The following is a 14,728-nucleotide window of genomic DNA, read 5'->3' as shown; positions in this document are numbered from 1 at the left end:
TGTCTTCACTGAATGCCATATAGAATCATAGAATGGTTTAGGTTGGAAGGGACCTTAAAGATCATCTAGTTCCATCCCCTCTGCCATGGGCAGGGACACCTTCCACTAGATCAGGTTGCTCAAAGCCTTATCCAACCTGGCCTTGAACACTTCCAGGGATGGGGCATCCACAACTTCTCTGGGCAACCTGTTCCAGTGTTTCATCACCCTTATTGTAAAAAAATTTCTTCCTTATATCTAATCTAAATCTGCCCTCTTTCAGTTTGAAGCCATTGCTCCTTGTCCTATCACTCCATGCCCTTGTAAAAAGTCCCTCTCCAGCTTTCCTGTAGGCCCCCTTTAAGTACTGGAAGGCTGCAATAAGATCACCCCGGAGCCTTCTCTTCTCCAAGCTGAACAGACCCAACTCTCTCAGCCTGTCTTCATAGCAGAGGTGCTCCAGCCCTCGGATCATCTTTGTGGCCCTCCTCTGGACTCGCTCCATCAGCTCCGTGTCCTTCTTGTGTTAGAGGGCCCCAGAGTTGAACGCAGTACTCCAGATGGGGTCTCACCAGAGTGGCAGAACACTTCCCTCGACCTGCTGGCCACGCTTCTTTTGATGCAGCCCATATGCTGAGCTGCATCAAAATATATAGTTTATTTCAGATTTATTAGTTTAGTTATTATTATTTATGGTTTATTCCAGATTTATTAGTTTATTTATTATTATTTAGAGTTTATTTCAGATCACTGACTTAAATCTTCTTGAACTCTAATTCTGGTACCTAATCTGCATGCAATTATTCCTTCCACTTTTTTCCAAATCTGACATTACGACTGCAATAGAGATACCCATTGCTCAGGATATATATCAAGCCAAATTAGTACTAGATTATTACTAGACCCAAAACTGGGATGAAGTCTAGTACTTCAGTCCGGTTCAGCTGTGACTCAATGACATCTTATTTAGAAGATAAGGATTTAACAATCAACATGACAAAAAGAAAACTGCCAAACCAGTCCATGTTCCTCCTTTGACATGACAGCAGACTTTATCAATGGAGAGTACCTCCTGTTTTATTTCAGAGCATTTTGACTCTATCCCAGTTGAATACCCATAAGCAAACAAAGGAAACACATACTGGGTTAAACTACCCTAGAAGCTTGAAAATAGATTATATTATTTTTTTCTGGGTTTTTTTTTGAGCACTGATGTTATCCCACAGATATCCTCACCTTCTCCTCTCCTTAAAGACAGTCACTGCTTTGGCCTTTTTGATTTTGTAGAACTTCGACAATATTTTATGTTTTACCGATGAACTTCATTAGCTCACAGCTTGAAAACACTTACATGTTTTCTAACCTGGTCTTTCCTTACGTAAATTGTGTAGTCCAATTTGCTGATATTAACTGTGCCAGGTGCAGATCAATTTGGGGATTGAGGTAACAGGAGAAGCAGCTTTTCTCCACTGTTATTATTTTTTAAGAAGTCCAGTTATACAAAACTGATGAACAGAAGTTGAAATTATAATTCAGTTTATTTTTTAAATGTGTGTCAAAATTAAATGACTGTAATTATGGGAAGCTTAAATCTTCCATGTCTCTACAGAGAAATAAGCTTTATTTCAGAGGCTGTAATTCTGAAAAATTCTTTTTCCCACCTTGTCTTAACCTTGACCTAGCACAACATTTTTAATATAGGGAACACAAAACCAGTGGTGTTTGTGGTCAGGAAAGACAATATTCAAAGTCAGAAGATCTACTGTAAATGAAGAAAGAGACGTATACATCTCTTCACAGTTCCACAGATTTCTGTCTGAGAGTTCACTATGCCCAATATTTTCATTATTCCTCCCTGTTCCTTATGACATTGTGTTGTGGTCTAAGAAAATGATGTTTAGAATGGTGGTTGTCTGTTACTTTGGTACTTGCTTTTACTCCCAACAATACAATTCTTTCATTTCCTCAGGAGAGGTTTCCTGAGACCCGTGTTGTGGGTGCATGGAGAAGAAAAGGAGATAAGCCTTCCAAAATCCATGTTTATTTGATCATGTTCCGCACCTCACCACTGCGCTCTACCAATTTGCCAAGGAAATTAACTAAATCTAATCTTTCTGTTAGATTCAAACTAAAAATAAGTATAGAATTAATATGGTAAGAACGATGAACTTTTATCAGGATAGCACACAAGGAAAATATCAGAGTTAAGCAAGGCTCATAAAATCAAACACATAAAAGTCAAAGTCCACCTCCTATACTAAACATATGAGTTAATTTGATTTTAATACAAAATGTACAAATACTTGACAGCCATATAGTTAGTGGAATCAAGCCCAGAGTCATGAGACATTCTGGTTAGCTACAGAAAAGACAGAAAGGAAGTTAAATTGCTCAGTAACAATATAAGCACTTGCAACCTGTCAGATACTCTTGTGTCTATCCTCTATGGCCCTGCTACTTAAAAAAATAATAATTATACATAATATATATAAATAAAGTTAGTTCAAATATTTACTATAGAAATAATAAAATGCAAGTCCTCTGCTTTGTCCTGAAAGTGTATTTCTTTTTTCAAAAATTTGCAAGGATTTCCTTTACAAACCAATCACTTTTCATCATGTAACACAAAAATAAATTACAGAGAGACTCGGCTTTTGCTTTTCTACAGCTCTAAGAAAGGTGCTTCATACTGCCCCTTTTTCATAAATCTCAGGTTTTTTATTTGAGTGTCCGGTAATTAAAATCAATCGCAATAAAGCATACTGTACTACTATTTGCAGGAGTTGGCCCTATACACTAGGATCTATAAAACTTAAGTATTATATAAATGAAGTGACCGGGCTGAACAAAGAGCTTGCTAGCCCATATTTGATGTCTGACTTGACTTGAAATGTCTCCAAGAAAGATACAATGGATGTGTGTGCTACAGGCTAATACGAGTCTTCGCTACTGTCACTCATTTTCTCTTGGTCTTCCTTACTTCACTACTGATAGACATAAACTATAATAAGTTATTCATTCAGAGAAGGGTTTATGATTTTCTCTGGAATTAAGGCTGTTGTGTAAGACACAATTAGCGATTGTAATTCTGTTCACAGTATTTTGTATTTTCCTTAGGTGAAGCTGTAGGATGTAAGAAGTAAAAGTCACATAATAAACTAATCTGATGCAGCATTCTAAGCTATGTAGGTCAAGGATGGCCTGTCTTCTTAGCCCTAAAAGCTGTATGGATATCTTCCTAAGACTCATAGCCACCTGACACACACATCTCCAAAAGCTGATGGGGCATGGTTCTCAGGGAGTAGTTCACATACAGATAGTAATGGTCTTCCCAGTCCCCACACTCAGCTGTCAGTAGAGCTGGACTGAACATGCAGCTGTGTCCTAGACTGTCCTAGTAATGTCTGCCTTAGTTGCCCCTGCCAACTTGCTTCCTCCCACAGCTGAGGAGTCATATACTGAGCTGTCTATACACCACAGCAGCTTTGCTGCCAGTCATGGCATGTAGCACTGGCATGGGAACCACAGCTGAACTGCTTGTGAGCCATCCATGGCTACAAGGTTTTTCACAGCAAGTGTAGATGCAAAAATATCCTTTACTGCTAATATGCAAACAAAATTTGAATGCACAACAGAAGCAGGTGGTATTACAACTTACCATGCTTTCATTTTAGGCTGTAAAGATGATTCTTCAGGAAGGTAAAAACTGTGCCATTTTATGGACTGAAACAGTTCAGGAGGCATTGTTTTAGAAACATCATAATAATGGCCAAACTTTGTAGATGTTGTTGGGCTGGCCTGTGGAAACAACAACAGTGATTACAATAACCTATTAAATTATTATCTGTCAAAAGAAAATAATTAACTAGCAATACACTTGAAAGAAACCTCTGTGTTTTTTTTTTCTCTATTCAGCCTAAGTATAAGCTTCAACTAGAACAACAATGTAATATTTACTACTAAGTTTTGGTTCCTCTGTTGACAATCTATAACGTGAATTTTTCACACAGAATTCAATCCTTGCTGTTTCAGGTTCTATCACCAAAGTGCAGTCAGGTACTTAAAAGAATGTATTTTTGCCCATTCTAGACATATGATCATGAATTTCAAAAGGCCAGATATATGAAATGTGCAGATCATGACATGTTCCACCTATCGCATTTTTCAGTATCTAGGAATTATATGGTGCTACAGAAACATTTTCAGCTGGCTTTGAAAATGTTTCACTTTGTTTACTTAAGATCAGGAAGAAAAAATACCATTGCATCCTCATATATCTGATTTTAATAGAAAATTGTAAAAAAGAGGAAACAGTTAAAAACTACTATTAATTTATCAAACTTTTAATAAATAGCAGATTGAGCATTACACAGACATTACACACAATAACCATGGTTTACTATAATGAAGATACTTTTTTTATCAGCTCTCAATTTTGGGTATACAAACCATCATAAACCCCACAAATTTAATACACATCATAGCAGGAATTACAAATTTTGAATATGATTTGCTAGTAAACAAACAGAGGAAACGAATGCATATTTTTATTCCACATTAAGGGAGTTCAGCATGCAACCTGCAACATTATTTTAATTACACATGTAATGTTAAAAAACACCTAGACAGTTATAATGTGCAGTATTTAAGTATGTAGTAGCTGTCTGCTATAGGAATTGAACAGTTTTTTCTCTTCACATATAAATTAATTTTCTTTATCTTTTCTGCCCTTCCCATCAAAAAAAAAAAAAAAAGGTATTCTTGAAAACATAGTCAAGTAGAGTAAACCTCAAAGGCAAGTTAGTTTCCTCCAGGGAAGGAAAACACTTTGCACAAATGTAAACCACTATATAGTATTTTTTAATATACACACTGTAAAGGAGTAACAGATTACCAAAGCAATATTAAAATTGATCTTTACGTTATGGTATAAACATCACTGTGCTCCTGATCAGATTCTCTCTCATCAACTATTCTAACTCTTTTGAGGAAAAAGAAAGGTCATTCAGATTAACCAAACAAGTTTTGTAATACAAGTATCAAACAAACCATAATATTTCTAACCGGTAAGACGCCTGTACTGAAAAAGATGCTGGGTCCTAGACTTTTAACAGCAGCTTTGCAGACCAAAAGAAAGATCACTTGTTAGTTTATTTTAAGGACAACTACCCTAAGCCTGGACTGCATCTGAAGTGTGCATTGTACAATGCAGGAATGCGTAAATATATTTTAAAGTCATTTTTGTATCTCCCAACTCCAAGACTTAGTGTTAAGCTGAATCTCCCAAAAGAGCCAAGAGCGGCCTCACATATTAAATGCTAAAGTATTAAAATAAAATGGAATATCTCAATGGTTGTGAAGAAGAACAGATGAGACAGAAGAGGTAAGAGTGGCAAGAAAGAGAGATGTTGAAGGCATATTCACACTGCGGAAGAGAATGTCTTTTAAAGGTTGTTCTGAAGAAAAATTTGGATTGGTAGGTAAAATGAAATGCTATTTTGTTTGTACTTACAAGTATGGGATTACTTTTCAAAAGTGACCAGAAATGCCCCCAATAAATTAAAAGTTTCTCAGCAGGTTCTGTAACAATTTAGAACATTGTATAAAAGGATTTTTCTTTTAAGCAGGTCAATGCATACATTTCATCCACTATCTGAAAGCTGAGCAAGGTTGTGTGTGTATGCAATGAAAATTATTTGGAACAACTTCTGCTCCTATTTCAAAATCTGTTATTCTTGCTATATACAGGAATGATGACAGGTACATTGAATTATTACAATAATGGGATCCAAATAATTTTTAGTGTGTTGAGCAACAAATTATTTAGTTCCAACTCTGATTATTACAGAAAGCTTGAGGTTTTCATAAACCTTGATCTTGCTAATAAAACAAGTACTATGACACTAAAAAGAAAGAATACAGGCATGGCAGACATGGTCATGTATTTCTAGTTAGCTTTTTGAAAGTAATCATGCTATGTATTTCCACAATTTTATTTCATGCTTCAGCTTACCAAAAATATATTGAACTGTTAAGATTAATTAGAATAATTTGATTTAGAGTAAATATTTTGAAATTATTTGATTAATGGATGTTAGGCCTGGTCAAGTATCAGAGAATATAACTAGTAACAATTCAATATCTTTCCTACAAAAAAAATAGAATAATCAAACTAAACCCAAACTTTTCATTTAAAAAATTTTATTTTTTAGTTAAAAAAACCACAAAATTGCTCAAGTATATCTAGTCATAAAAGTCAGATCAGTTTTACTGAAAAAAAAGATAGAAAAACATATTCTCTAAGTTAGTGTTCCAATTTATCAGGACCTGATTTTTAAAGAAGGAAGTCCAACAAAACATAACAATCTATCAAAATCTAAATATTTTTAATGTAAAATTTAACTTTATTTAAAACGAGGATTCTGAAAGCAATTTAAACAGGGGCTGTTCTTTGGCCTATAATCTATTCTTTATCCGGATTACAGATCAGAATGTTTTTACTGCAATCTCTGCCAGAGCTCATCTTTTTATTGTGTACTTCCAAGCCCCCTTAATGTTTTAGAAAGGCCTTGACTAACTGAACTTTGATCTGATGTCTTCATTGAGAAAAGCTCCAGGTTGCCCATTTCAGATGCAAATCCTTACTGAGACCCAATAGAGTTTAGTAAAGACAGCAAAAAGAAGAAACAAGAAGTTTCCAGGATCCTCTTTGAGAATCCTGAGGCACATTGGTGTCCTTAATCCACCCTGCTGCATGGATTAAGGTAGGTGATAACCTCTCTTGATTCAAAAGAATAAGCACAGTGCCTACAAACTGGGTGGAGACTGGGATTTGGCTATAATAAAACACCATGCAATAAAAGCTCGGTCCATGTCAGAAGCCGATGAATAGGCCTCAATGTACTGCATTCCCAGGCTTAGCGGGGAAGCTTGCAAAAAGCCTACCTGAATCAAGTAAGCATGAATAATCTGCCTTAGCAGAATGACCATGCAGAGCACGAAGCAGAGACCTTCCATTTCTCTTAAGTTGGATCTGATAAATTTATTAGTGGATTGGGGGCTCAAGCCTGTTCTTTACCGGATTCCTATTTTGCACAAGGAGAAATACACTAAATTGTCAGTGAGCAGAGCGTGCTTTTATGCTACCGTCTGCTGTTAATGTTTCTAATTGCAATACTAATGTGCTAGAAATCTCAGATTTAGGATGAATCAAGGCAGAAAATTGATTTCATGCTGTGACAGTTTATATATTGCCCCAAGAACATAAGCAGTTCATTCAAAAAAAAAAAAAAAGAAAGAAAGAAAAAATCACACTGTCTTGCATTGCAAAATAGGCTATCCATATACTCAAAAGTTTAAATGAAATTAACCTCTGATACAGATGAAAGTAACAAACTGGCAAAGGCACATCAAGCACAATGAGACCTGTTACTCTGGAAGATTTCTTATATATCATCTCTTTTTCTGACACACAAGGCATATGCAATATGTAAAGAGAAACTGTGATAGTTCTGAAGAGTATCAATATAAATGCCATGTGTAAGAACAACAACAACAAAAGAATTACCTAACTAGTCCATAAGAGGTCTAATAAATAGGAAAGAAATATCTGAACTGTTAACAAAAATCTCTTTTATTACTTAGAAATAAAAACTAAATTAGACACCAAAAATACCATGAAGATAGCATTTACTCAGCATTCTTACTTCATGTAAAGCCAGGTATTGGATGGAAAAGTTTTCTCCTAACATGTTTAGAGTTAGTTAAAAGCAAAGGTATTTTTGCTCTTTCATACTTGAAACTATTTGAAAATGTACTAGTTTATTAGTTCAATCAGTTTGGAAAATATGCCTTGAAATTTTATTGAACACTATTTTTCTGTGCCAGAAGAAAATTTAAAGAATAAATCACAATGGAAGTTGTTGATTAAATGATAGTACTAAGTGTACTAAACATCCAGGGTGCTGCAAGGCAACATCAGATTTTTCCTCAATGGAGTACATTCACCAATCAAATTAATTTAACACACCACCAAAATTTGTGATAACTGTATTATAAAATATTGAAAAATATAAATTTCAAACCTATTTTTCACTAATCAGAATACTCTGAGGAATTTTAGGTATAGAAAGAATTAGACTTTTATTTTCAAGTTTGTTTTTTTTTCAATAAAGTTAACATAGGCATAAAAAATATTGTACTTCAACTATTCAGAATGATCAGCATGCAATTCAGAAAATGACAACGATAATAATGGGAATATCCCGCAAAAGATTGACCCTTTTACTCCGTCTTGCATAACCAAATTTCAAATTTGAGGACAAGTACATTATGTATTGTAGAGGAATATCATATTAGTGGACGAAGTGATTACTTCTATGACGTTATAGAGGATGAGTGCACACATAAATGGGTTATTTATATGTTTTTCTATTTTGTTACAACATCGGAATACTATTTGTTAACTACATGCAACTGTTTCTGCTAGATTTTAAAACAGACAAATTATTTTGGGGATGGTTCAGAGTGGCACGGCAAGCTCCACAATAATAAAATTGATGAGATTATATGATTACCCTGGAGGCTGTTTGATTTGGCATGTCACCATATATAAGTCTTTTCTGACACAACTGTATAGCCATGTCTGTGCAATTTCACAGAAAACCAAACATGCCAAGCCTTGTAAGATCATTTTGTCACATTCCAATTATGTTTTTTAAGAATACAACTGAACTTACTAGGCAGTTATGACTACATCTAAACCACAGTTTATAAATGTAGGCTAAAATGTATAGACAAAACAAGTTTTTTTTTGTTCTGGAGAGTCAAAAATGCTGTGATTTTATTAAAGATTGATCGTGCCACTAGATTAAATAAGAAAGTCAACAGCCATGGGAGATATATATTATTCACAAAACACTAACAACTGTAAACTCTGAAAGACTGACCACTGGGCTTGTTTCTTGTATTCTTCCTGCACAGTGATTAGTTTCTAGTGACAGTGAAGCTGATATAATCTCAAGTGCTTACTTTAGTTGTTATGCACATGGATAAGCAGGTCAACAGCTTGCTTCCACACAGTACTTTCACTACAGAGATCTAGTAAGTACTGTTGATTAAACCTCCTTAAGTAATTTGTGTACAACTAAATCTGGGCAAAGTTTGTAAGTGACCAAATTATTTGAACTTTCATAAAAAGCTGTCTCAATTTAATACTACTAATTGAAAAATCCCACAGTACTTTAATGTCTTTTACTTTTAAATTATCATTGCCTGTATTAAGTTTTACAGTTCCTGCAAAATCTCAAATTTCCTTTCTTTCTGTATCTGTGATAACTTACTCTCAGGAGGCAATCCTGTAACATTGCCCATTAGCAGTTTCGTTGTCTAGATTCTACTGAAAAGCATTTGCTCTGCAAACTCATTTTGACTGCAAAAGGAAAAAAGTATGAAATACTGATTACCTCCATTTTCGGTAAATTTTGGTAGCGCCAGGCTATTTTCATAGAAGCCTGAGAATCTTCAGACTTAACAGCTGTTGCTTCTTCTCCCAATTCATTTCTGTACGTATCATCAAGTAAAGGGGCTGGAAGTTCCTACAGGTAGAGAATGTAACAATGTCAGTTATCTACAGTACAAATTACTTAAAGCAGTTCAGATTTTTATCCCCTCAAAAAAAAAGTTAGGTAATACACTTAATACAATGGACAGTTATAAAATCTGTAACAAAACTTGATTAAAATAACTGTTCTGAAAGGTTGGGTCCTCCTAATACTGAGCATGAAAAACTCCATGTAATTATTATGGGAAAAATTAATTATAGAAATATAAGAGAAAGCAAAATGGAAATATCACATTGTATACCATACTACAGACAAACAACGCATCTTGAGTAGCATTCACATTCCTTTTTTTTTAACCTTTCTTCAAATGTCGATCTCCTAAACTATTCTGTTTCTGAGAATAGAATAGATAAGTTCTCTCCATCGTGAATTTAAGCCTATTTGATAATAAGATCACTTTTGTTTGTTAGCTTCTGTAAATCTTTTAAAAGTATTCAACAGACCACAATAGCCTACAGACACAGACTGAAAACAACAGTAACAGGATGTTTTGAATTTTCTCTTCTGCTGACCATTAGGCATGATATCTACTAATGCTAGATACCTCATGAACACAAACAAGAGAGCAAATGGAAGGGGCAAACATTTAATCCTTGAATTTTTATAAGTTTCTAATGCAAACATTTCTGGCTTAAAAAAAAAAGAGCACTGCACACAGGTGGATTTAATTTTTGTATGAGGACAGAACTGCAGCTCTGACTTAGGTCTAGATTAGGGACAATGTTTTATTACAGACTTTCTGCTTTCTACCTTTGTTGCATTGCCGAAAAAGTAAACAGCACTGGGTGGATATCGAGCACAGCATTCAGAATTTATGCAATGGGCTTCTACATCTACTAAAGGAATGAAGTGCAACCAAGTTTTCCGACCCAACTTTATCACCCATCTGTGTAAGCTGGAGGGCACAAGAACTCTTTATCTGCTTAAAAGAGATGAAGACTTATTTGCAAACTAAGTTTTCATTAAGCAAAGACTGAGAGAGAACTGAAATTAGGTCTCAAGGGTGAAAAATATATAGAGCTAGCCAGTATCTCTGTTACAAGGTATTAGGTGTGAAGACATAAAAACCTAAAATTTGAAAGCTTTAGGAGAATCTCAACTGAAATATGGGATACACATGAAACACTAAACATAGGCAGAGTTGATACTGACTATAAACATCTAAGTGACATTCACAGCTTCACGTAGGCAGACATGGTACAAACAGACATGCATAGAAAGACAACAATGAAAGTTTAAATTAATCCATTTTGGGTTTAGTATTATGCTAATTCAGTATTAAAGAATACGGGAGAGAAAACCTTTATAACCTATAATTCAAACATGTTATTTTTGTTTCTTTAGTGTAAAATAACATTAAATGTACAATTATTGACGAAATTGAGAAAAAACGTTCCTAACTTCAGGACAGTTGTTTCTGTTTCTCTTTCAGTGGTTGGTCATACACTCTCAGAGATAAAAGGCAATAGAAGCTATGAAAACTTTTATGTTCTTCTTCAATGAAGTCGCAGAAATAGAACAACAGCACCTACGTGTTTCAGCAGCTAAGCAGAAGATGCAAGCCACGCCTTTGAGCTAATAATTTTATTTTATTTACTTTCTTTTTGCAAATGAACTACAAAAGCCTGGTAAAGGCTCTTAATGAGAATGATTACGTACAGAGTTAAGTTTTCAGATTTCTTACAGCTTGTTTAAAAGATACACTTGTATACAATAAACTCATCTTACTATGGTTGTAAAAATTAAGCTTTATGGGTACATAAATGGGTACATATATGGGTACATATAATACAAAGATTATAATTTCAAGTTAGTATTTACAGCTTTCATTACATTTACAGATTTATAACAGATGTTTCAGTAAAAAAAGAAATTCACTTTTGTCAAGGCTTCCTTATAACTACTCAAAAAGAAAGCGGGGAAACGTTCAAACCAAAGACAAAGATTTGTGACAGATAGCGAAAACAGAACACTAATGAAAGGTTCTTGGAAAGTATAAATACAAACACGAGCTGACAAACATGTCGATGCATTTCATGTATATGCAGATGCAAATTATTTGCATTTACTTCTGAGAGCATTATATAAAGGATTTTTCTAAAAAGAAAGGTTGAGTTTTTAATTTTATAACTCAGATACCCACAATAAAGTTAATTAATCTTATTTTCCAAGTAAAGTGCTATTTTGAAAACAAATTACTGAACAGTTAATCTATTATGCAGATTTAATTTCCTAATATGGTTATTCATAGATTTAAGCTGGCTAAGGTAAAAAGGTCTTTCTTTTTCAGTGAAGAGCTGCTGTTATGTGATCACCTCAAAACATTGCTCAGTTATAGGAATCAGAAAAATAAATAAAACCATGATTCTAAAACCAACTTTCTTTTTAAAAAGTGAGTTCTGTAAAGGAATAATTCTGCAGGCCAAAACAACATTTCCAGGTATCTCTTCCTTTCATTCGCCAAGAACAACTGGCTCCCAGGTGCTACCTGCAACTTTTTATAGTGGTGGGCAACCTCTGTTCTTCTGAGAACGAATGCTCACCACAGTTTGGAAAAGATCATTTAATCAAACTCCCCGAGTTTGCCTCTGCTTCAGATCCTCCCACTGATATAACCAGTTGCTACCTCATCCTGCTGTAGTATCCCTGGACAGCTATTACATCATCCACGAAGCCAAAATTCAGCAAATGGCATATTTTACCATTCACTTTTACTGTAAGTAAAGAGAAAACCAGCACCAATATTTTCTTAAAGCTATTTAATATTTTTCTCCTCTAGAATCACTGCAAATGCCTGTGACTTGTACTACTGGTTCATTGTTATTGTATAACAAGTAGCAAAGACAAATATAAGCCAGGGGCATTTAGCTACATACATTTGCTTTTATATAGTCACACATAATGTGTTTTACACAGAGACTGCATTTTACACTAAAATAGAACAGAGGTCAAGACAACAAGGGGTGAGAGGTTCTCCAAGTATTACTGATAAAGTACAGGCTACTTCAATACCCTCATGTAACACTGAAAAAGATTCCTGTCTTGCAGTCAAACACAGAACAAATCCTTCTTACATGGCACTATATCAAAGGGAGACGTTACAAACACTAGCTGTTGACACCCGAGAAGCTCAGTCCAAAACAATCAGCAACAGACACACCATCAGTGCAACACAATTAGGCACTGTGGTATGCCTTAACTGTGGCTAAGAAGGAAGCAGATTAAGAGACAGAGGAAAAACGATTCCACCTGAAGCTGATAAAGATTTTGGCTGCCGGAGAGGAAAACCTATCTAAGTATCCATCTGCAATAGCCTTTTGTGCCCACATAGTTTACTTTTAACTTCTGACATGATAAAAACATTCTGACAAAATAAAAAACTTCTAACATTATAAAATGATTGTTTAAACAGGACTAAATTCACACAAAGCAACACGACAAAACCCGTGACTCAGTACCATGGCGGTTAGCATATACATCATCTTAGGTCAGTTTTATGCTGTATTATCCCTTGCTGCCCCACAGAAGCAATCAGGAGCACTTGAAGAAATCTATCATAGCAAGAGCAACTTTTACTTCCTCAGTTGCTTTTCCAAAACGCATTTACCCAATAACTACCACGTTCAGCTGAAGAATATGTCCCTTAGATGTACCACGTTCTTGTTCCTGTGGAAGAAACAGGTTCACATGATGCACTGAGACTTAAGGTATTTCTAGGGCTAGCAGGTCTCACAGCTATATAATTTTCTATCCCAACAAACACTTTGCTCTAAAGCAAACATATCCTGAAGCACATTCTTGCACGTGGTGGTTATGACATTTACGGCCTCTTAGTAGGCTTTCATACATAATGGAGCTGCAATCTGGAAAAGGTAGTCTGCCTTTGGAGCTGACCGGTATTTTGAAGACCAATTGCTTGAGCTCCACTTGGTATATTAACTTGGTAAAACACATTCCAAGGTGTTATACTTAAGCACAAATAGGAAAAAAAAGTCCCAGTCCTATTCATGGTCTATCTATAATTTGAACATATTTTATATAAAGATTAATGAACAAAACTAATAGAGATGGTTTACCTCCAGATTTGCATTCTAACTTTATTGCTATTACCCCAGCTTCTGTCTACCCTTGCTTCCCTCCCATCTACACTAAACTGTATAAAAGAGGGCAAAACATGTGGCTGCTGTTTGAAGCTATGTCTACGTTGACTAGAAGCCACCACGTATGCATTCATTACCCTGGTAAAAGACTAAACAGAATACATAAGCAATCGCTAATGTTGTTTTTCCTTAGGATGTACTGATTCATATATCCCAGTCCATAATTTTCAAAAATCTTTTAACTAGATCTTTGTATAAACACATTTGGAAAGGGCGGGAGCTTAAAATTGGTTAGTAGGCTTGGGACCGGGAAGAATTACAAAGAACAAAATTATAAGCCTGCTTTATGGGCAATATTGGAAATATTGAAATTGAAATGACCCAAGCATTTCTTATCTTCATATCCTCTTTCTATCTTCATGATAACTAGAACTGGAATAAAAGGTTTTCCCGTCTTCTGACATTGCAAATCAAATGCTATTCTTTGTTTCAAGGAAAAAGCTCTTTCCAAACCTGTCCATGCCTGAGTGATACAGAGTACTAAGTGAGAAAAAGTCTCCAGTTGTCATAACATAGGTACATTCTCAAAGATAAAGCCTGGCTGGTTGGATATATACTTCACAACTCTTCAGTGTCACGAAAGGTTTCATTAGTGTCCAAGAACTACAAAGCATTCATCACTTCTCAGATTGTTGTTAAAAAGAGAAGGAAAAAGAGAGTTATAGAAAGGGTAAAGCAGACCAGCAGCCAAACTAACCACAGAACATTGGCTTCTTTGGTACAGTTATACAAAAATTGAACTGAAAACTTTACAGCAGAACACATATGGAGAGCAGTGGAGGACACACGTTTCTGTAAGTGACATTTAAAGATAGCTAAGCCTGGGCTTTTCCTCAAAATATCTGTGTGTGTGAGATTCACGAGCAGGGCTTTAACACAACTCCCTTTCTCCTGGATTCATTACAAATTGAGAAACAAAGACAATAGCTTCCAGCAGTCTTATTGAATCATTATTTATGGTTGAGA

The 14,728-nt window shown here is 35.1% G+C and overlaps 1 protein-coding gene across 1 annotated transcript in view; it reads right to left on the bottom strand.

Annotated features, from left to right (window-relative positions):
- Nucleotides 1-14,728, bottom strand: part of ELP4 (elongator acetyltransferase complex subunit 4) — a 159,292-nt gene that overhangs the window by 114,728 nt on the left and 29,836 nt on the right. Inside the window, exons 4-5 of the mRNA XM_086612908.1 lie at nucleotides 9,444-9,575; nucleotides 3,638-3,777 (exon numbers count right to left, since the gene is read on the bottom strand). Of these exons, the coding sequence (XP_086469034.1) occupies nucleotides 3,638-3,777; nucleotides 9,444-9,575 (272 nt within the window). The remainder of the gene's footprint in view (nucleotides 1-3,637; nucleotides 3,778-9,443; nucleotides 9,576-14,728) is intronic.

Source organism: Tauraco erythrolophus, chromosome 6, assembly GCF_009769465.1.
Source record: "Tauraco erythrolophus isolate bTauEry1 chromosome 6, bTauEry1.pri, whole genome shotgun sequence".
Lineage (NCBI taxonomy): Eukaryota > Metazoa > Chordata > Aves > Musophagiformes > Musophagidae > Tauraco > Tauraco erythrolophus.
This window is presented reverse-complemented; position numbering and strand designations above follow the sequence as displayed.